The 23919-nt window shown below is 38.2% G+C and overlaps 2 protein-coding genes and 1 long non-coding RNA gene across 3 annotated transcripts; all 3 read left to right on the forward strand.

The window, feature by feature from the left end:
- The first annotated feature begins 4334 nt into the window (after nt 1-4334).
- Nucleotides 4335-7624, forward strand: LOC105444516. The gene is made up of 2 exons (XM_011678855.2): nt 4335-4679; nt 7248-7624. The coding sequence occupies exon 2, from the start codon at nt 7250-7252 to the stop codon at nt 7622-7624; it is 375 nt and encodes a 124-aa protein (XP_011677157.2). The 5' UTR covers nt 4335-4679; nt 7248-7249.
- Nucleotides 7625-11696: 4072 nt separating this feature from the next.
- On the forward strand, nt 11697-17693 carry LOC105438932. The gene is made up of 3 exons (XM_030992595.1): nt 11697-12209; nt 13203-13251; nt 17131-17693. The coding sequence occupies exons 1-3, from the start codon at nt 11770-11772 to the stop codon at nt 17635-17637; spliced, it is 996 nt and encodes a 331-aa protein (XP_030848455.1). The 5' UTR covers nt 11697-11769; the 3' UTR covers nt 17638-17693.
- A 1702-nt stretch (nt 17694-19395) lies between these two features.
- On the forward strand, nt 19396-22047 carry LOC105444547. The gene is made up of 2 exons (XR_973123.2): nt 19396-19562; nt 20439-22047. It is a non-coding gene; the product is annotated as an uncharacterized LOC105444547 (long non-coding RNA).
- Nucleotides 22048-23919: the final 1872 nt, after the last annotated feature.

Genomic DNA, 23919 nt, shown 5'->3' on the forward strand with positions numbered 1-23919 from the left:
TGACATAGCTTCACGACCCACGGGTTGAGAAGCTATGTTTTAAAGCTATGAAAGGGTCCTGGTGAAAAGCAATTAATGTTGATTTGGGATACCCTTTCCAAAATGAATGAAATGAATGAATAAATAATCATAATCAATTGATACAAGACTTTACAATACTTTTCTTTATTTCAGCTGTTATATTGTCGACACATAATTTTGTACATGCGTCATGCTATAATCTTGAAGTTAAATGCGTGCAATGTTGTTTTTAGATCTAATTTTTTGCTGGATAGTATTTGTACTCCTCTCTCTATGAGCGTTTGTCTGTCTCTCTCTGTCACTCACTCTCTTTCCCTCTCTCTCTGTATCCATGTCTCTCTCGCTCTCTCTTCTCTCTTTCTATCTCTTTCTATCTCTATCCCTCCCCTCTTTCTCCCTACACCTCGATGTCTGTCTCCCTATCTCTCCCTCTTTCTCCCTCTCTCTCTTTATTTCTGTTTCTATTTATGTCTGACTCTGTCTCTCTTCTTCGTTCTCTCTCGATTTTGATCAAAGCCTTTGATATATTTCTATCCTGCTGTTTCTCATCTGTCTCTTAAAATTAAATCCACTCTATACATTTCACGTATGGATTTTCGGGTAAGTCTATACTACTCTTATATGTGACTATTTCTCTCTTCACCCCCTTACTTATCCTATTCTCTTCACCACTCCTTACTTTGTTTATGATGCTACCCGTATTTGAGTAGTTCTGTATTATGGGGTATCTTATGTAGCATGATTACGGTGATTATTTCATTTCTTTTCATTTATCAGCACTTTCACCTTCTCTCTCTTCATCTCCTTCTCTCTGCTTGTCGGTTTCTCCTCCCCCCTCTCTCTCTCTCTCTTTCTCTCTCTATCTCACTCTATATTTCTCTCTTGCAATATCTTCTTATCCTCTTTCCGTTTTCCCTTGACCTCGTATATATTACGTACATGTTTATGTTGTTTTGATGTTACATATTATGTATTATGCAAGTGATCGTCACATTTCTATGTTAATTTTGTTAAAGATACGAATCGATTAAACAAAACTATTATAGTACACAATTCGTGATATTCCTGTACAGACTACTTGGGAGCGAGCAAAGCAGATGTACAGCATGTTCCGACATCCAGGTGCGTGTTGAAAGTATACTTAAGATCCTCTTTCAAGGAATATACCAAATCACAAGAAATTAGTATTTAAGACTACTGTAACAGTAAAGAATCTATCCCCAAAACCGAAATAAATGTAAAACCTTTCATAACGGATGCTACAGATATTAATCTTGGCGTTATTCTGTGAAGAATATTATATGAGGAAATAGAAGCTGAAAGTACATTTCGCAATCGTTATGTTTTTATACCACATTGACTTTCGCTAAAGTACACTTAATGATTATTCGAAACAAAAAAATCAGAGGTTATATCATCAGTCCATTTCAAAGCGGATGTAAAGCATGTTCCGGTAGGCCGGGTGCGTGCTGAAAGCAGACTTGAGATTCAAAGAATTATACCAAATCATCATAAATTAGTATTAAAGACTACTAAGGAAATAGAAGCTGAAAGTACATTTCGCAATCCTTATATTTTTCTACCATTTTAACTTTCACGAAAGTACACTTAATGACTATTCGAAACAAGAAATCAGAGGTTATCCTCACATTTCAATACAATTCTATTTCCGCTCATTTACATGAGAAAACTTGGCTGAATAATATGAAGGTAGACATTGTCCTATAGATCCAGAAATCGACAAACACTGGTGGTGGTGGTGGTTGTGGTAGTGGTGGTGGGGGAGGGGGTAGGGATGGCGCGAAAATTTACCTCGGGAGTGTATGGGTATAATGCTACCTATAATTTAAAGTTGTATTAATGAAGCAATTTTCCCAAAATCTGGGGCAACCATTATTACTCAAACGTTTCTTTCTCAATTTGTTCCAAGACAAAAATATAACTCTCTGTTTTTTTCTTCCAAAATGGATGACTCATGGGATCATTTTCTTTAAATATATACATAGATGCATGTATAGAAAGAGAGAAGGATAGAGCGATTGAGAGAGGCAGAGAGAGAGAGAGAGGCAGAGAGAGAGAGAGAGAGAGGCAGAGAGAGAGAGAGAGAGAGAGAGAGGCAGAGAGAGAGAGAGAGAGAGAGGCAGAGAGAGAGAGAGAGAGAGGCAGAGAGAGAGAGAGAGGGGGGGCAGAGGAGTTCATTCTCTTTCTGCCTTCGTTCATGAGGATAGAGATAGAGAGAGAGAGAGAGAGAGAGGGGGGGGGGGGAAGAGGAGTTCATTCTCTTTCTGCCTTCGTTCATGATTTCAACGACTACCCCGGTATCAGTCATTGTAGTAGTAGTAGTAGTAGTAGTAGTAGTAGTAGCTGAAGAAATAGTAGTAGAAGCAGAAGTACTAGCATCAGTAGAACTATTCTAGTATTAGTATAATAGTTGGTGTTGTTGTTGTAGAAGTAGCAGTACTAGAAGTATCAGTAGTATCAGTGGCGTACGCAGGAATTTTTCAAGGGGGGGGGGGGTAAGGTCACCTTTTTTAGGTAAGCCATGGGCATAATTTTTTTCTTTTTTTGTGGTTGGTTTTTATAATAACAACAAAATATAAAAATATTTAAAAAAAATAACCAAGGAGGGGGGGGGGGGTTAAAAATATACACATAACAAATACCCCCCTGCGTACGCGCCTGAGTAGTATAGTAGAAGCAGTGGAAGTAGTAGTCATAGTACTTTTAGTAGTAGAAATACTAGTAGGTTTAGTAGCAATAGTAGTTGTTGGTATTGTTGTAGAAATAGCAGTACTAGTATCAATAGAAGAAGTAGTATCAGAAACAATGGGAGTAGTAGTCATGGTCCGTTTTAGTAGTAGTAGTAGTAGTATTAGTAGTAGTTATAGTAGTTGTAGTAGTAGTTGTTGTTGTTGTTGTAGTTGTAGTAGCAGTAGTATCAATATTATAAGTAGTAATATTAAACCTTGCCACCCGCTGCTTTCAATCATTATCGTATCAAAACAGTCCTTCAGATATATTGTCGTCGTCTTCGTCCGTCATCGATGTTGATGTTTTTGCTGTTTAATGTTCCTCAGCAAAATACAATCGACCAACAAAGAAAGGGAAAAGGCTCTCTCCTTTTTGAATAATTATGATGCCGTTACAATACGCTTCACATTTCTTCTTTCAAAGCACAGAGTTCAGTGAAAACCCGTATCACACTTTTTTTGCCATTATCTTACACAGCTATACCACTTCCTTGTTGGTATATTACATTTTAACTTATTTTTAGTACTATTATATTTTAAGCGATTAATATGAAAGGTCTTTACAAGTGTACTCTCTGACTATCAGAAACTTTCAGAAAAATATATTTTGGAGATATGGCAGTTGTAAGCGATGCTCCCACCCGCCCCCCCCCCCCTCCTAAAAAAAAGGGGGGGGGGATACAAGCTAAACTGTGATTATTCATTTTAAATTAAGGACAAGTTCCATGATTAAATATTTGCAGGTTGGACATGATTGACCACAAATACATATTTTCCCTCCGCGAACATTGATATTGCAAATTTAGGTCACTAAATTATTTTATAGTCTAACAATAATGGATAGTTTTGTATGACACATATCAACCACGCAGGGAGCTCAAGGCGCCGAAATACTAATCCTGCTAGGCTATCGATTTCAGTGCTCACTGAAATTAATGAATCCCTTCCTTCCGGTACTTATTCAACACATGGGTGGAGAGAGGCAAATGAAGGTCAAAGGCGCCGCAGCGGGACTCGAATCGCAAACCAAGTGATTCACAGTCAGACGGCGAATGGACTATACCACGACACCTACACAATTATAATTATATTCGTTAATATTAGCATCAAGAGTAGTTATATTGCCCTGGTGCCATGTGACCTAAAACCGTGTGCAAAACTGGCTATAAAGGAAACGCGTCAATCAGTCTGATTGGTTGTTTGAAGAGATATCATTTGCATAATACCATGTAGATGTTTTATTGGGCGTTGAAAAGTGACTGTCTGGTGTTAATATCTAGCACAGCGAATTTAACAACTATCAATGTTGCCCTGGTGCCATGTGACATAAAACCGTGAGCAAAACTGACAATAAATATTCAAGGAAACGCGGTAATCAATCTGATTGGTTGTTGGAAGATATCTCGTTTGCATAATACCATGTAGATGTTTTATTGGGCGTTGCAAAGCGACTGTCTGGTGTTAATATCTAGCACAGCGAATTTAGCAACTATCAGTGCCGCATAAAGTCTTCTTCATGAGCGGTTAACAGGTCTTCCGAAGATCGAAGAAATACCTCCATCTTACCTGCGAAGGAACACATTCTTGCACTGACACAATTTTGTATTATTCTCATTTCATGAAGAGGAAATCATTATAAAGGACTACTATTTATCAACATTTCTGTACATGTTTGCGTTTCATACTTTACTTTAAAAAATAGGCCTGGTAAAGTCCTCTTTGTGTGTCATCAATCTCAGCCAAGATTGTATGACTGGTTGCCAATAAACCTGCCGAAATACTGAACCTTTTACTAATGAAGAGATCTGAAAGAAAGCTACATTAGCCCATTGCTCAGCTTTGTCCGGTCAATCTTCGCTAGATTCTACAATCATCAACTTCGCTGGTCAGAATCCGACATCCAACTAAGTGAGTACATCTCGAAATTGTATGTAGATCCCTAACTTCATTTGTCTCTGATATATACATGTATATGTATATGAAGAGCTTATTCCGAAAGGTGATTAATACACTTTTGACCGTAATTGATTTTTTTTTCTTCATAAATATACGCGTCAAACACAATAAGGAGCAATTGCACTTTGTATTGCATATTAAAAACGTGTTTGTTGAAAGTTAGTCCATTTCGATAACAAATTTTCATTTCATTCCAAAGGGGCTACTGTACATTCAAACTCGTTTTATTCCGAACGGACTTGATTCCATTGGGGCGATAACGAATTTGTTCACTAATTTTAATCACGTTTCCTATTGCTGAAAGCCTCGGTCACAGATCCCATCACGAACTGGTACGAACGCCGTACGAACGATTTTCAGACCATTTCGTTAGATCATCTTTTAAAGAAGGCCGTTTGAAACCAGCGTTCGTAAATCGTTTGTAGACCGTTCGGAAGTTCGCAGACTGGTCGATGGTCTTGTCCAAGATTTTGTTAAACCTCGTACGAAACCCCTCTTCGTAAGGAAGCTATAGGAGCGTCGTAATAACATCGTAAGAACCACGCACGATCTTCGTACATTACGTAGGGTCGAAAGGAAATTCTAGAAGCCTCAAATTCTTACGATCTTAAGCCTTAAGTTGTCCATAGGGGAGGGCTCTTACGGCGTTCGTAAGAACTCCTAATGAACGAAGATTCGTATGGCCTTCGTACGAACTACTCTTGACGTGCGTGATGCGTTCGTAAGGTGCTCGTAAGGTGTACGTACACAATTTATGCAATTTATGAAGCGCTTTTTTGCAGCCCGACAAAATATACAACAAATCGTATGATATCTTCTCACGAATGATTTGAGAATGCCGTCAGTTACACGGACGACCATCTTGCGAGAACAACAACTCGTAAGATGGCCGTAAGCCTGACGTAAGAAGAACTCAAGGCATCCTTAAGGAAAAAACAAAGAAAATCTAAACGGCGTTCGTACGAACGCCGTAAGAAGGACTTAAGCATCTTTGCCACATCTACGAATCTCTACGAATTCTGGAATTCGTACGAACCTTTGTGACCATAGCTTTAAATTTCATAATTTTTAATGTATACGGTACAATTGCCAGCCTAGATGATCAGCGCAAAATTGCATTAAGTTTAAAATATCATATTATTTCAACGATCTTTTTTTAGATTAAGCTCTTTTTTAGATGAAACATCTACAAGCGCTGTTTCCAGAAGATTTTGTTTCTTCAAAACCAAACAAACATCAACAAACAAACAGAAAACAGTCAAACGCAACTTTATTCTTAATAAAGAAGCTTAATCTACATAAATCAGAATCATGAACATTTCTGAAATTATATGATTTATTATTTGATTTCTTTAAAGATGATAAACATTATGTGAGGCAATATACCTATGATATATGAATATATATACGTTAAAGAGGATGTAATACCTTTCCATCAAAACTGATAACTTAAAAGTCCTTGATATACTTTTTAAAAGATCCCCGCTAAAATGTAGCACCTTCTGGATTGAAACTCTCCGTTTAACGAAGAATGAGTTACATACATGAACGACATCTATAGAGAAAGAGTGAAGGACAGACACACATACACACATACACACAGAAAACATATAGACTAAGAGAGAGAATGAAAAAGACAGTGGGAGGAAAAAAGAATGGATTCGATCTGTTTGATAATCCAATAAAAATGTGATATTCGTGGATTGTGATGATGATAATGTATTTGCTAAGAGCCTTTGTTATCATTGATGTGAACATAACCTACTAACTAGATGACACAAAAAAGATGACGCAGGAAGTTGAGTATTGAATGCAAGGCAATGAAATCAAGAGATATGTAATTAATGTAAGTCTTTGTCGCGTAGTAATTCATGAAGGAGGCACATAACGGTAAATCTGTCAACTAAAAATGAAAATAACTGCATATTCTCTTTGCATATAATTTTTCAAAAATGAGATAAGATTTGCTGCGGTAATTTAAATGAAAAGATCACCTTTCGTGTTGAAAGGTACCAATGCTTGGATCAAGTTACACAAATCTTTGCTTTAAAAAGAAAACATAATGTATTGCCTGTATATCATGATTATCCACAGCATTATTAGTTCGGTGCCCGGGTGGCGACCGCCCAGGCACCGATCGTATTTTGTGCGGCGAGTGAAAAGTGGGCAGGCGCCGCCCAAATTTTAACGCCGCGCTAAAACTTCAGCGGCGACCGAGCGATGCCCTAAAAACGAGCGGTGCCTGGGCGGCCGCCGGGCAGAATTGGTTAAAAACTCACCGCTCGGCCGCCGAGCAGGCTACTTTTGGGTAATGTGACCATAGCATAAAGCACAAAAAAGAAACTCTTAACATTTTGAAGCCTTACCCCCCCCCCGCACACACACTGAGAAAGAAAATTGCCACAATACCATGATGACTGCAGACCTGCTGGTATGCAACATTGATTTACTGTTCCACTATAAAGAAGCTATGTTCATATTAAGTTTCAAAATCTTTACTTTTGTTTATTTTCCCCAAAGGTATGGCGGCTTATAAAGGTATTGCCGATGATCTTCTCTCCAAGCTGGCTGAAGACATCGAGACGGGTGAGCAGATGGAGGCCTTAGGACGAACACTCCGATTCAGGGTCGCAGACATCAATAGATACACAGAGACCAATAGGATAGAAGGACGTGTGACTTGTAAGGGAACACGTGACATGCTGTTTGACTGGAGACAGACCGTGGTGCCTTGCGACCAGCATCTCAGACTGAAACAAGCTCTCATTGACGCTGAGCTGGTCATGCTTGCTGATACATATCTCAAGGGGACACCAATGATTCAAGGTTGGTCTATCAGTGCTAGAGCGCCTAAAATCACCGCTCATGCATGTACCTGTACACGTACATTGTTTTGAGAACATGAACTTAGAACATTTCCATGAAATCTAATTTATGATGTAAAGTAACTTGTTTCTGTCCAAAGATACCCTATTTAAAATATTTCTCCCACGGGTAACCGAGCACCAGAATCTTTAACAATTGTTGTCAAAATCACCTTGTACCAAGTTTGGGCTGATATATCAAATGTAGGTCAGACCATATTCAATGCGCTTCTTCGGTCTATCAACTTATTTCATATCTTATGGTATGTAACTTTTGACCCACATTCATTGCCTCAGTCAAAACGTGGTACATGAGGATTTTGACAATACTTTTTGAAAAGCCTGCTGCTCAATCATCCGCGGTTACCGTATAGCACAATTACGAATGTGGTACTAATTACCATTTAGCATTTACCATTTTATATAATTCAAGGTCAGATATGTTATGAATTTTATTCAGAAGCTACCAAAGTTGCGCATAATTTTTCAATACGAAATTTATGAGGTTGTTAAAGGACAGGATCGGTTCATTTCAAGTTCCTTCATCCTCTGTCTTTCCGTCACCTCTATTTGGAGGAGTCTCTTGCAGCACGTTAGGGCGGGCAGATGATGTATTGATGCTATTTACTGTGTTCATCTGATCATAATTTGACTCCTGGAAAAGCCGTGTCGAACGTGTACTAATATTTGCTTATCCGTTTATCTTTCTATCAAGAACACATAAAACTAATAAATATTCAGAATTTCAAAATGTAAACAGTTGGGGAAAAAGACACCCGGCTTCAATAAAAACAAAATACTTTTAAATTGTATTTTGTACAAAGCAATACTCTTTTGAATATATATGGTAGTCAAATGAAGTTCAAGGATCTTAACATTTCTCAAATTTTCATATCAATTTGAAGAAATATTTCCCTACTAAGGGCATTTAACCCTTTGTAATGAGTTAACTTGCGTGAAAGCAGAATAAAATAAGAGAATATGAATAGCGAAAATTGTAATTTGAACCAATCCAATCCAAAAGATTTTTGATATTAATAGCGCTAAGCGCCTTTTCCTTTTCCAACAACAAGAACATTTTGAATCTTTCAATTATGTCATCACTATATACATATATTTGCGAAGCTCACATTGGCCATTTGGTCAGTGGATTGTGGCGGAGATACCGACAACTCTCCCGTTTGTCGTGAAAAAAACAACAACATTAATTTCTGTTTTTCTCATAAGCACTATCTACCTTGGGGTACTATTCAAAATATACTATGGATAGCATATATATTATATGTCCTTTTAAAAATTGACAATCTTCCTAAGTAAGACATTTCGACAAATTGACATTTAGTCATTCCGTGTGTTGGAAAATTGGGAAAGATGTACTATACATCACCGTAACATTATCGATTCTGTCAATTTGAAATGCCCTTGCGTCATTCACGTATAGGGAATGCAACTTAAAAAAATTAAAACGCTATTACCCCATTGGAAATATGCTCTCGATCTTTCGTGGGTTATCCTGTTCAAGCTTGCTTATTTCTGATCTGTTATTATTATATATTGTTGTATGTTGGAAGCTTGTCGAATAAAAATCAATCAATCAATCAATCAATTATTGGTTGTCCGATTTCGTTTGAACTTTCGCCAGACTGGTTCTCTAAATTTGTTTGCTTCATGTCAGAGCAGTTTGCTATTAAGGTTGGATTTCCTTATGTGTATTTCCCGGCCTTTGCTTCAAGGGGAACGAGGAACATGTCTGAACAATGAAACCTGATGTATTAAAACAACAAAATATTAAAAAACTTAGCGAACCAAATTTGGTCGTGAGGAAAGGGGCTAAGATCATGGGAGTACAATACGTCACTTTGTCTCATATGCTTATATCATTCCAGATATCCCCAGTAAGAAGATCTCGCCATCATTGACCGTTCAACGATGTCGCGAAAAGTTGGAGAATAAGTACCTTAATCAATTATGCAAAATTCCAATGAAACCGTGGGATAAAAGTGATTATGCTGAGTTCAAAGATATACACACGGTTGTGACAATGGTGACGAAGGACGCTCGTGGCCAAGACACGAAAGAGAAGGAAATACTCCAGGGTTCTGTTGGTGACATTTTTTCGACGAAAGTAAACGGAAGACTGCCAGCTCGAATCCTCATTTCGGCCCCAGCTGGACGAGGGAAGACCACGGCTGTTGCTAAGATGGCATACGACTGGGTTCATAGAGAAAAGGGGTCACCATTAGAACTACTGCCACTTCTGTTTGTGGTGAAATTCCGAAACACAAGTCAGCGTACATCGATTGGAGAAGCAATTAAATCCCAGCTTTTGAACGATGTTGATGATCTCACACCAGAGGGTGTGGAGAGTTTCATTAGAGAAAATCAGGGAATATGTCACATCATACTAGACGGACTAGATGAGTATGCCGGTATTCCTTCTGCAAACCGAAGCTCAGAGAGCAATATGGTCAGTGTCATCCGCTGGGAGGAATTTCCAGAGTGTCGGGTCCTTGTAACAACACGCCCTCACCTAGAGAACTTCTTCAATCAAGATGATCTTCCAACGGTATACACAAAGATGTGGATCGAAGGATTCTCGCAAGAGAGCTCACGAGAGTACATCGACAAGTTCTTTGCTTCGACTTCGAATCCTTGTCGTGGACATGGACATGATCTGAAGGTTTACCTTGATGACCAACCACTGATTAATGAGCTTGTTAAAACACCTTTATTTTGTCTCATGGTCTGTCACTTATGGAGCGAGGGGATGTTGAACACTGAAACTGCAACTCAAACAGAATTATTAGACAGTGTGAATGATTTTCTGATGCACCATGCCAATGCAAAATCAAAATCAAAAGACGAAATAACAAAAGAAGAACTAATCGAAATCATTCGTAAACTTGGTAAGGTTGCTCTAGCTGGTCTAATAGACGACTCTAAAAAAATAGTTTTTACGCCCCATGATTTTCGAAAAATTCCTGGTCTCCTTGATAGGGCATGTGAGCTTGGGTTGTTATCCAACATGACGATTCCAACGACAAGGCTCCCACGAACCCACAAGACCAATTCCACGACCATTGAATTTTATCACAAACTCGTTCAGGAACACTCGGCTGGGAAATACCTTGCTGCTAAAACGAAGAAATATATGTTACGACTGAATATTTCTAAGTTAGATAGACTGCTGCGAAACATCAAAGCAAACATCGGTGACTATGAGAATCTCATCCGATTTGCTGCTGGCACAGATAACAGCCTTTGCATACGAATAATGGAGGCGCTCCTTTCCAACCGCTTTTTGGATGAGAGCGAGCGATATCGCATTCTCCTTGACTGCTCATCAGAGACTAAGGGTACTCAAGGAAACGTGTCTTCATTGGTTCAAAGATGTGTTAATGCAGAGAGTATTGTTCTGAAGTCACCGACTGTCTACACCGTCGTTGGGATGCAAAACCTTCCAAAGCAACTTAAACGTCAGGTATGCACATTTTCATTTCATAAAATGCGTTTAAAATAATCATTTAATAAAGATTGTTTTAATTTTCATTTCTCTGCTGCAACTATAAGTCAAATAGCTAATATATTTGTGTAATTGTATTCTTATTCATAATTAATTGCATCGTGATAAATCATACTGCATGATATATACAACGATAAATACGTTTGATACATATTCATTATTATTCTATGTTCGCCCAACTACGGCCTCGATCAAGGTCCTGTATAAGAGAAACAAGAACAATAATTTGAAACAAAATAATAACAGAATACATATTTAATAAAGGTCCTGGAACCTATTCATTTATAGAAAATGACGAGGGACATTCAATATAAACATGTAGCCCATGTAAAACAAAGGAGCTGTTTATTCAACATGGAAGATAATATTTGGTTACTTATTAATGTAAATGAGTAAGGGAGGGAGCTCCAATTAGTCACCGGGTAATATTATGAGATAAGATCAGGCTACAGTCTGCTTGTTTTAATGATTACCGCAATAATCAAGAGATCAACTAATCAATGTTATTTTATTCGTACAATCTGTCTTTAATTCGCTTTCTTTTACTCTCTCTATCTCTCTATCTTAACACTAGGTTATGACTGTAAAGTTCGAGGGATCTACTTTAACTGCCGACGTGACGAGTGGACTATGGTCTTGTCTGGGGTCATTTTCGATGCTTCGTACTCTCACCATCTCAGACTCCTCTCTCAGTTTCTCTCCATCTCCTCCTGAGCTTCCATCCGTAACAAAGCTATCAGCCAAGAGAGTGACGTCACAAAGCTATGAAGGTTTGTTCTCATCGCTCCCTGGCTTGACAGATATCGATATAGATGTCGATGATGCAGAGAGAGACATACCTCAGATCACGGCTTGTCTGCGTCGGACCGGAGGACAGCAGCTCACACGCATCGAGCTTACAGCAGTGTCATCACTCCTATCAGAGAAGAGCAGTGTATCGAGAGAGACGATGAGAGGCTTGGGTCTACTGATCAGAGAACAAACCAAGAACCTGCAGCGGCTAGATCTGAGATGGGTGAAGTGCTCGGACGAAGACTTGGTTGAAATTGCCGAGTCGTCAACCTTTCTGAAAGCATTGGATAGTCTTCATTTACAGTGAGTTTGGGACTTTACTCTCTCGCAAACATAGCGATTTTGTGCTATCATATATAAGAGCAGAAATTAAACAGAAAGTCTAACTGTAAACTAGAAAAGGCGAATAACAGGCTTATTTGTTATGTGCTTTTGTTTCATCAAATAGTATTGAGTGTATATATCTACGTTAATGTCTTTGAACGCATTACGAACTATCAATTCAAGATCAGTAAATAAACATACACAAAATGTTGGAAAATTAAAAATTATAATCAAAATTGGTTAGATGAAAAGAGGGTGTATACAAATAATATAAAAAAGTCAATGAGATAATTTCAATTGGAATCCTCTACTCCGCCCCAGCCAGCTTAAGTGCTTCTCGCGGAAGTGGAGTGTTTTGGGGCTCTTGGGGTATAATTGTTTTCTTTTTCTTATATCCCTACCTATTTTCATCCAAAGCTGACAATGTACACATTTACACATGTTTAGGCTGTTATTTTATTTTTTAACTAGCATTTATTATGGTACTACACTTACAACGTCTGTCGTTGTTTGTCACGCTATATTTGTATTATGTGTTTATGATATATAGATTTCTTATATAAATAACAATTAAAACAATCGAAATAATAATCCTTGAGATATTTTTTTCTCACTATGACGGGTTTCAAATTTTTTTTTTCAGATAGAAGAAATAAACTATGAAGAAATAAAATTGAAACCAGTCATAGGGAAGAAAAGAACTCTAAATGATTTTCATTTCGATTGTTTGAATTAGTGTGTGTATATTGCCGTGGCAGAGGATTATCACCATTACATTATTTGTTCCATATTATGTATATAAAATGTTATTAAACTCACTACGACCTTCTGCATTTTAGTATCATACGGTACTCACATGCAGGCCATGTACTATATCAGTGTTATGCCATAATATATCCCCGAAACACAATTCCCATAGTGTTTGTTTTATTTTTGTTCTTCGCTTTCTACTCTCTTTGTCAAATACTATAGGTCTCTTGATGGTGAATGTTTCGAATACGATCGAGAATCGGGTTTCCAGGTAAGAAAATATCTTAAACTAATAATATACGACTAAAAAAAATTAGGAAAGCAATTACTATTTGCGGCTGCCGGGAAAACGCAACTAAACTTTTTGTTCAAATAATACAACCAAAAAGCTCTTAGCTCTTACAGACAGGCGGGTACGCAGGGGGGGGGGGGGGGGGGGGGGGGTTGAACCCCCCCCCCCCCTCTTTGACTTTCTTGATGTGTGTGTTTTGAAATACCCCCCCCCCCCCTTTGCGAATATTTGTATAACAAAAATAATAATAATAAAAAAAATATATATATATAAACAATTATAATGGGTGACCCCCATAACCTGACTTCACCCCCCCACGAAATGAAATATCGATCGGCCAAATTGTCAAATTTTGGGACCAAAAACAAAATGTATGTCCTCTTACCCCCCCCCCCCCGTTTAATTAAATTATTACTCTTAATCCTTGTCTGAATTCATTTTAGCCCCTCCTGCGCAAAAAGCGAAAGCTTTGACGTTTTACTAACTTAATAGAGAAAGAAGACGATTCGTTGTACCGTTCTAGACTTTTAATCCTAGTCTGAATTCAGTTCTCCCCCTCCCGCGCGATGCGCGGAAGTTTTGGCGTTTCATTAAACTATTAGAGAAAGTAGACGATTCGTTGAACCGTGCTCGACTCCAAATCCTTTTCTGAATGAAGCTTCCCCCCTCCCGCGCGAAAGTTTCGACGTTTCCTTAAATTATTAGAGAAAGAAGACGATTTTTGTACCGTTCTCGACTCGTCTAAATTAAGTTTTTCCCCTTCCACGCGAAGCGCGGAATCTTTGGCATTTCATTACAATATAGAGAAAGGAAAACGATTCGTCATACCGTTCTCGACTCTTAATCCTTATTTGAATTCAGTTTTTCCCTCTCCCGCGCGAAGTGCGGGAGCTTTGACGTTTCCTTAAATTGTGAAAAAAATGCAGACCATTCGGTGTACTGTTCTCGACTCAGAATCCTTATCTAAATTCAGTTCTCCCCCTCCCGCGCAAAGCGCGGAAGTTTAGGCGTTTAATTAAATTATTAGAGAAAGTAGACGATTCGTTGAACCGTGCTTGACTATTAATCCTTTGACGTTTCATTAAATTATGAGAAAAAAACAGACGATTCGATGTACTGTTTTCGACTCTTAATCCTTATCTTAATTCAGTTCTCCCCCTCCCGCGCGATGCGCGGAAGTTTTGGCGTTTCATTAAATTATTAGAGAAAGTAGACGATTCGTTGAACCGTGCTCGACTCCTAATCCTTTTCTGAATGAAGCTTCCCCCCCCCCCCGCGCGAAAGTTTTGACGTTTCCTTAAATTATTAGAAAGGAAGACGATTTTTGTACCGTTCTCGACTCGTCTAAATTAAGTTTTCCTCTTCCACGCGAAGCGCGGAATCTTTGGCGTTTCACTACAATATAGAGAGAGAAAGGAATACGATTCGCCATACCGTTGTTGACACTTAAACCTCGTTTGAATTTAGTTTCCCCGAAAATTTTAAACCTCTGATTTATTTAGCTGATATTATAGGAAAGTGAAACGAGAAAATACAAGTATTGTAGTTGTAGTCACTCTCGAAGTCGTCACAGCGGATAAAAAATCACAGTTCGTAGGGAAAAAAACTTGTTGGCCGACCGACAATATACATCTCACCGACTTCAAACTTCTGCATTGATATTAGTACACGAGGATCGAGTAAGAATACCGACACAGCTGACCCGACACAGCAACAAAATTGACCGTGTCTTTCTTGCTCTCTCGACGAGACGACTCCACCGAACAACCCCCTTCTCTCTTTTACTCCCACTCCTCTTCTCTCAGGCTCTTACCCCCTCTCTCTCCTCTTTCATCCCCCGTTTCGTTTGTTTCCCGTTTACTCTTTGTTCTTCTTGTTTTCCTTTTCTTTCTTTTATTTCTTTTCCCTTTTTTCCTCTCCTCCCTCTTTTTTTTATTTTCTCTCTCTCTTTCTTTTCCTTTCTTTCCTTTCTTTTCCTTTCTTTCTTTTCTTTTCCTTTTATTTTTTCCTTTCTTTCCCTATCCCTCTTTTTTTCCCTCCCCCTTTTTCTCTTTTTCCCGACGGAAGCGCAATTTTACCGACAAAATCCTGACAGGTGGGGGGGGGGGGGGGTTTCGCACCCCCCCCCCCCCCTTTGGCGACGCCCCTGCTTACCTCCCCTCTCTCTCTCCTCTCTTTCACCCCCCCCCGTTTCTTTTGCTTCCCTTTTATCTTTTTTCTTCTTTTCCCCCTTTTATTTCTTTCCTTTCTTTCCTTTTCTTTTTTTTTCTTGCCCTTCCCTCTTCTTTTCCCTCCCCCTTTTCTCTGTGTCGTTTCATTTATTTATTAGAAAAAGAAGACGATACGTTGTACCGTTCTCTTCTCTTAATCTTTTTCTGAATTGTTTACCCCTTCCCGTTTCATTGAATTATTAGAGAAAGAAGACGATTCGTTGTACCGTGCTCGACGTTTAATCCTTGTCTGAACTCAGTTCCCCCCCCCCTCACGTGGAAGCTTTGATGGTTATTAAATTATAAGGGAAAGATGACGATTTGTTGTACCGTTCTTGACTCAAAATCCTTGTCTGATTTCAGTTTTCCCCTCCCACGCGAAGCACTGAAACTTTGACGTTTCATTTAATTATTTGAGAAAGAAGACGATTCGTTGTACCGTTATCGACACTTAATTCTTGTCTGAATTTAGTGACCAGTGACCCCCACCCCCTCCCGCGCGGAGCTCGGAAGCTTTGACTTTTCATTCAATTATTACACTTAATCATTGTCTGAGTTCATTTTTGTCCTTCCCGCGCGAGGCCCGAAAGCTTTGACGTTTTATTAAATTATTAGAGAAAGAAGACGATCCGTTGTACCGTGGTCCACTTTTAATCCTTGTCTGAATTCAGTTCTCCCCCCCCCACTCCCGCACAAAGCGCAGAAGCCTTCATGGTTATTACATTATTAGAGAAAGAAGACGATTTGTTCTACCGTTCTTGACTCATAATCATTGTCTGAATTTTTAAAAAGTTTTACTTTGTCTGAGAAAAAAAATATCGCAGTTCGTAGGGAGAACAAATTTGCCGGCCGACAGACATATTTCAAACTTCTGCATTGATATAGTATACGAGGATCGAGCAAGAATATCGACATAGCTGACCCGACACAGCAACATAATTATATATGCGTATCTTTCTTGCTCCCTCGACGAGGCGACTCCACCTAACAACCCGCCCCCCCCCCCCCTCTCGCACTATAGGCTCTAACTCTCTTGTAGCCCCCGTTTTTTTCTTCCTTTTCTTCTTTTCCCGTTCTCTTTCTTTTCTTTCTTTTCCCTTCCTTTCTTTCCCTTTCCCTTTCTCCCCCCCTTTCTTATTTTTTCCCGACGGCAGCGCAATTTCACCGACAATATCCTGACAGATCTAAAGGGGGAGATGTCGCACCCATCCCCCCCCCCCCCCATTTTAAGCGACGCCCCTGCCTGCACGTACTCATTGTTTGCAATGTCATAGCAGCGCCCATTTGACACTAAGACTGCACGGCTCGAGAAAAAAAAAACACGAGGCATGAGATGACAATTATCATTAATTTCTGTTAATGAAGTGCAATCAAGACTATATAATACTAACTGGATTAAAAGAATACACTTAAAACAAAAATAACAAACGAGATATATTTTCCCTAGTTGTCATATTCCTAAAATCGTTGCGCACCCTACTTGTCAATATAATTATGTATACTGTAATTATCATCATTAATTTAATGTCCACCGTTAAGCTTTACTCCAAGAAGGGGGGGGGGCCTCATTATGTACCCGGTTTCGCATAATAGCATTTACGTGAAAGTAAAAATCTAGTCTCTCTGTATTTTGTTATCCGTCCTGCAGGTAAAGAAATGTCGGCTATCTACTGAGATGACTGCCAGAATGTGGTCCTGTCTCAGATCCTTCACCTCACTGGACCATCTCACCATCTCAGACTCCTCTCTCAGTTTTCCCCCATCTCCTCCTGAGCTTCTATCCATCACAAAGCTGTCAGCTAAGAGAGTGACGTCACAAAGCTATGAAGGTCTGCTCTCATCGCTTCCCGGCTTGATAGATATCGATATTACTATCGATGATGCAGAGAGAGACATACCTCAGATCACGGCTGGTCTTCGTCGGACCGGAGGACAGCAGCTCACACACATCAACCTTAGAGCACCGCCATCACTCCCATCAGAGAAGAACAGAGTATCGAGAGAGACGATGAGAGGCTTCGGTCTACTGATCAGAGAACAAACCAATAACCTGCAGCGGCTAGATCTGAGAAGGGTGAAGTGCACAGACGAAGAAGACTTGGTTTACCTCATCGAGTGCTGCAGACATGTGAAGACGATGTCATGCGTGTGGTAGGTTCTTGTTCAAATCGTGTATAAGATAGATTAAAATCCTACTAGATTATTCTATTCAGTTACTCTGCAGTAGTAAAGCATAATGAAGGGATGAAATGCGTGAAGGGATGAAAAAGGTTAAAACGTAGGTGTAACTTCCAAGTTTTTGACTGACAGTTAGAATGGGTTTTGATTATCGCTCTCAAATGTTATTTTATAATTTTTAAGTAGCAATGAATAGAATTTGAATGCCTGTATTGAAAATCCAAAATTGTAATATGCAGTTGAATGTATTATTAATATTACGCACCGTCGGAAGCTAATTTAATGTAATTCAATGTCCCGGGGTCCATGTTGACTTAAAATACAAACCATATCCTTATAACATTAATTAATATTATTATTACTATTATAATTATTACGATTATCATTATTATCATTTTAACATTCTAGCCCATAATTCGACTTATAATTTTTAATTTTAAAAGCTTAAACAATGCCAAACTAGGGGAAATTACTAGTTTTCACGACCCCCCCCCCCCCCCCCCCGCCGGAGCTTGATTCATCATCTAACATTAATTTCGATTTTAAATATCTTCAGGCCCGTAGCCAGAGTTTGATATTTTTTTTTTTTTTTTTAATTTATTGATTGATTGATTGATTGATTTTTTAATTATTATTATTATTATTATTATTATTATTAATATAATTTTTTTTCGGGGGGGGGGGGGAGGCACATAGACCTAGATCTACATTGATCGACGTCCTGAGGAGGGGTCTAACAAAGTTCAGCAAAGCCCCACCCCCTCCCCAGTGGCTACGTGCCTGAATATTTTAGAAAATATATTTGTTATTAAAGGCTGAATCATTTTTGCCTTTAAACTGATGCTCGTGAGCTGTTTCATCGAATCAAATTTAAGCTAGAATCGATCTTGATAAATGTTAGGTTAAATGTAAAGGGCTCTGTGATCAAGGCTAGTCGATGTTAGGTCGATGTTAGTCGATGTTTAAAGAAACAGTTAAACATTTTTTATGTAAGTGCCCACTCTTTCTTATAGAGAGAGCCATGCTTATAACAGAATCTGGAATAGAAAACGAAGAATTAATCCCAATACTCCTGAAATCAACAGATATTAATCACCAACAGGCTCTGGTTAACTTCGTAGTTAGATCTAAAAGGGTACACCTGTACCCCTACTAACCACCTTGCACCGCACATAATTATTTGAGCCCAATAATGTTTCGCTTTTTATAGTGAGTATACATGTACATGAAGAAGAAAAGTGAGAAAGAAGAAAAAAAAAAAAAAAAGAAATTAGAAGAGAGAACTGTCTATATTAACGTTTAAAATCTTCATGTATCATGATCTGTTTTTTTTTATTTTTTGGTTTTCGGTCAAAATTTTGAAGAAACACGATGGAGACGACTAGACATATTGGTGGACGTCGGAGGGCCTAGGCTCAGCATTAGGCTGAGTTGAGAAGCTTGTCACTACGTACCGTGTCCGAGTTGGTCCTTGGGCGTCCTATATAGCCGATAAGCCTTTTGCTCGCCAGCCACTGAATTCTTCATCATTAAATAAAAGTTTAGCTTTTAAAAATCCAATTTATCCAAATCTATATATAAAAAAAAGTAAATCTAATTTTAAAGGAATAAAAATCCTGAGAGAAGAGGCGTAAATATTCACTTCTGAATGAAAAACGCCTATAAATTAAAACAACAACAACCCATAGAGATATATACTTAATAACACTAGAGGGCGTACTCGCTCAAATTGCTGTGTGGACACGGAGCTGTGGCCGCCATTACTAAGGAGGGCAGAAAAACGAACGACCCAACAAGATACTGTGCACAACATACGTGGAAAAAAATGGAGAAGCCAGGTTCGTGCGTTGCATTTGGATGTTCGAACCGAAGAAAGAAAGGGAACTGCATAATATTTCACAAGTAAGTTCTTTTTAATGTTATGTTGATTAATAAGGATATTTTAGAGCTAAAAATGTAGTTTATGCAGTGACTGTAGTCTGTACCCGGGTTGTCTCATGACAAGCCACCGCAGCTCCTGCAGCAGCGGAGCGCGCCAGTCCACGCCCGCCGGGCTGGGGCAGGCATGGGTTAAGGTTCTGGGGATGGTGATGGGAAAATTCTGCTGCGCTGGAGTCGCTCGCAACTCCAAGAGCCAGAGAGTCCAACTCGGAAATATAACTCCATGAGCTTGATTCTATCAAAGAAAATTCTAGAATAAAACGATACAATTAATTTTATCTCATCTAATTTCAAGATAAAAATCAAATGTCAACTTCTTTAGATCTATATTTTAACTATAGACTAGACTCTAGATCTAAGTTAGATCTAGACTCTAGATCTAAACTCTACTCTCTAATTTCTAAAGCCCGAAAGGCAAAGCCAGGTTAGACAGATATAACCATCTGATATGGGTCATTTCTTTAATAAAACTGACATTTGTTGACATTCCCCATAATATAATCAGAGGTCTAGTGGAGCCAGACGCAGTCTCAGTAGAACAACCGACGATATAGAGAGACTGAAGCGTTTGGTCTAAGCCAGGCTAGCCTGCCAAATTTCACATCACAGGAGTTATCCAACTAGGCTAGGCTAGCCTAAAAATCCCACCGCACACTACACTATTTATATCAAATTTGCTTATGACTTGCTGACATCATTATTATTTTATTTATTTGGCTGGAAGCTGCTTTCAGTTTCAGTCTTAAAAATCACATGAAATAGCATGAATAGTAGAACAATTGTCATGTTATGAGAAAAAACTCATTATTGTTTCCATTTGCTTTTATTGTAATGCAGGAATACACCCAAGAGAGGAAAGGATGTTACACACCACATCTCATTCTTAGAGCTGTGCCTACTGTCTTTCCTGGACATCCTCCCTATAAACAGACCCATGGCTCAAGACTCCCAGCAAAACCATGTAGAACATCCAAAAGTGTTCCCGTGCCTCCAAAGAAACCCTATGACATTACAAAAGAACATGACTATTCTTTTTCTGTCTGAGTTGATTAGAAACTGAATATAACCAGACAGCAAGTGCAAGATGCCAAGAAACAGCTTAAAGTGGTGAAACAAGGTAAACAGGAGAGATGGAAAAACCAGGACTCTCTTGCAGGAAATCCACGAAAGCAAGCTCATTAGCCAGGATCAGCTTGACCTACTTCAACACAACTTTGGAGAGAACGCATTTTCAGGAAAAACAAAACAAAACATAGAACTTCATTCGTACAAACTACAAAGACAGATCGGTCTTTTCTATTTTGCCTCTTGTCTGCATAGCTTATCCACTGGATGATTGACTGTGAAGCCGTTTAAAACTGGAAAGAGCTTTCAATAATCTTTTAAAAAAACAGAACAATCTGAGACTTTTGTTCTGTGTAATGAAATAAAATGTTGGGGACACATTGTGACAGTTGCACAACCTAACCATAATTTTCTGTTTGTTAACTTTACACGAAGGCAAACTAAAGTGGAACTTAGAAGAATTGATTACATTAGGGGTTAAACAAAATGTACTTGAATTTTGAGTTGTTGTGAGGTACACTGTATTTGAATATTTACTCTATAAGCTTCATGATTGTACCTGCTGTATCTGATTCAGTTGCTATAATTCGTCCCTATTTTCAGGAAGTGACGGTAGTGAGGAAAATCGTAACGCAAAGTGAATGCATTTTTTTTCACTACCGTCACTTCGTGAAAACAGCGACAAATTTTTGCAAATTATTTGCACTCTACATGTGCTTTGATTCTGCAGGTACAGTATGGATAACCTGAGATAAACATGTAGACCTTTTTTATAACATTGTCTGGATTGCTCTCAACCAAGTGATTTACATCATTAAAGATGAAAGCAAGAAATTCACATCAAGTGAGCCTATTTTTAATAAACGAGAAGAATTCACAGATGTGTGGCAATTGAAAAGCCTGTGTAATGCACACCATATACACACCCATAGATCGTTTTGTACATAGGTTTGAATTTTGTTCCAAAATGGAAAACTGCTTTTGAAGAGATTTGATAACAGAAAAATTATATGGAATAATGTCACTAGATGTAAACCCATAAGATTGTGCACTCTTTGGCTTGTTGTATCTACTGTGTACATTTGAGGGTAATCAGTTTCAAATTTATTATTACACCTGATGAATAATGATGTCAAAAGACCATGTTACTATGAGGTTTCACTGAATAGTGTAGTGCAGTATCCTGAGATGTAAGTCTCTTCAATTATAGTTCTTCATAGCAATACAGGTGACTTGGAATATATACATGTATGCTCAATTACTATTTCTGGTTTGCATTTATTACTCGATGTATTATTTGTAAATGTGACGCGCCTGCGTGCGCTTGGAGCCAAGACTAGTTAATAAAGTGTTCGTTATCGCTGACATCTTGACACATAGACATTGGCCTCCTGACATTTATGTTTTGGGAGTTATTGTGGTGGTTTTCGGATGTGTAATGCTTGTCTTTGGTGGCGAATCAATTTGTTGTGGTTGTGTTGCCTATGATCCGTGACAGTAAATTTGGGGCTAAAATCTGAGGTGTTGTTTTTGCAATGTTTGTCTTTTCAAATGTGATGTATTATTGCAGTATATATGTTCGATAAAATGTCAAAACTTAAATGCCTATGCTGTAGAATATCAACACACGTGTGCCGTGTGGTAATAAAAGGTTCATTTATTCATTTTTTTTCTTCAAATTTAATTATAAGTTTATTCTCTAAAACTGGTTGATGAAGAAAATAAGAAATACACTGTATCAAGGAGAATATTATTTATGGAGAAAAAAAGTGGTGTGAATAAATAATTATTACATCAATGATCAGCTGTTTTTAAAGAATATTCATATATATTTATAGTGAACTGTAAAAATTGAATTACTCTTTCAGACAAAAATAGAGATTTTATATAGAATGGGTGAAAGACATAAGGTGTGAATTTGATATAAAATGAGTGAGAGAAGAAGAAAAAGAATGTTTGGATGGATGGATGAATGATTGGATGAGTAAATAACATAATTTTTTAAAATAAATGTGTAGGCCTATAATTCTTTCCTTCCCCCTCTTCCTATCTTCAGTATCGTCCTATATCTGCATTTCCATTATCTACCTATCCTTCTATATTATATCTATCTATCCATCTATTTATGTGTCTAGCTATCTACATACCCATCTCTATCCCAAATCTATAAGTATCAATCTGTTTATAATAGTCATAAACATAAAATGAATACATTACCTTTAAAGCATTTTAAATCAATAAACCCTGGCTCTCATAATAACTGAATTAGAAAGACATTGGCCCCCGGCATTGGCCCTGTAGCATAAAACTTTGTTTAATATCATGACATAAATATCAAATACAAGTCCCAAATGCTTGATTCTGATTGGTTGAAAGCCAAGTAATATTTAATCTCATAATATCGCAGTTTTATATTGACAAAGAGGAAGAAAAATTGAAGATATACTGAAATATAAATAGCTTTTTGTGTCCCTTTTACCTCACCATAACATCCGTAATTAATCTTGACCTACACCAGATACCATGACTAAGGCATGAGTAGGGTTCATGCATTATGCAAAATACCACAATTATAACGTTTCATACTCGAAAACCGATAAATCAACCCGAAAAATGAAGCTTCACATTGCATATCAGTAGCACAGTTTCGAAGGGAACATCCGGGTATTTCTCGAAGTTGTGCCCTCCTTAGTAATGGCGGACCGCGCTCCATGCGCGCACAGAGCTTTGAACGGGCGCGTATGACGAGTCCGCACTCTAGCCTTATTAAGTATATATCTCTATGGGTCAACCACACAAATGCGTCGCTTAACTAGGCCTACTGCAAGAGAGGTCCTCAAAAAGTAAGTAAATTCCATTTTCTTCTAAAATATTCATTCTGTTGAAATTTTGGTGGAAGGAAAGTATTCTTCTCATTTTTAACCGAACGATATTTGACATAAATATCAATACTAGTAATAATAGGGTTTAGCGTTCCCCAACTTCTGAGCTAAAAATAAGATGGACGAATTGCATTGGTTCATGCATTTCCGTCCCATTCATTACATCCATGCATGTCCAACTTTACTTGTCTAACGACATTGAATATTTGGTTATGACAGGTCTGAATTCATTAAGAAATATAGTTTATTCTTGCGTTTGATGACAAAATAAATAAGTCCACCACGGCTTTAGAAATCATCGCGTTGAATGGTCGCCGATAAAAAGTCTAGTGCGTAGAATCTAGGCCTAGGCTATACATTGAGGTTAAGGC

The sequence above is a fragment of the Strongylocentrotus purpuratus genome, unplaced genomic scaffold (assembly GCF_000002235.5).
Source record: "Strongylocentrotus purpuratus isolate Spur 01 unplaced genomic scaffold, Spur_5.0 spur5_scaffold_20, whole genome shotgun sequence".
Classification (NCBI taxonomy): Eukaryota; Metazoa; Echinodermata; class Echinoidea; order Camarodonta; family Strongylocentrotidae; genus Strongylocentrotus; species Strongylocentrotus purpuratus.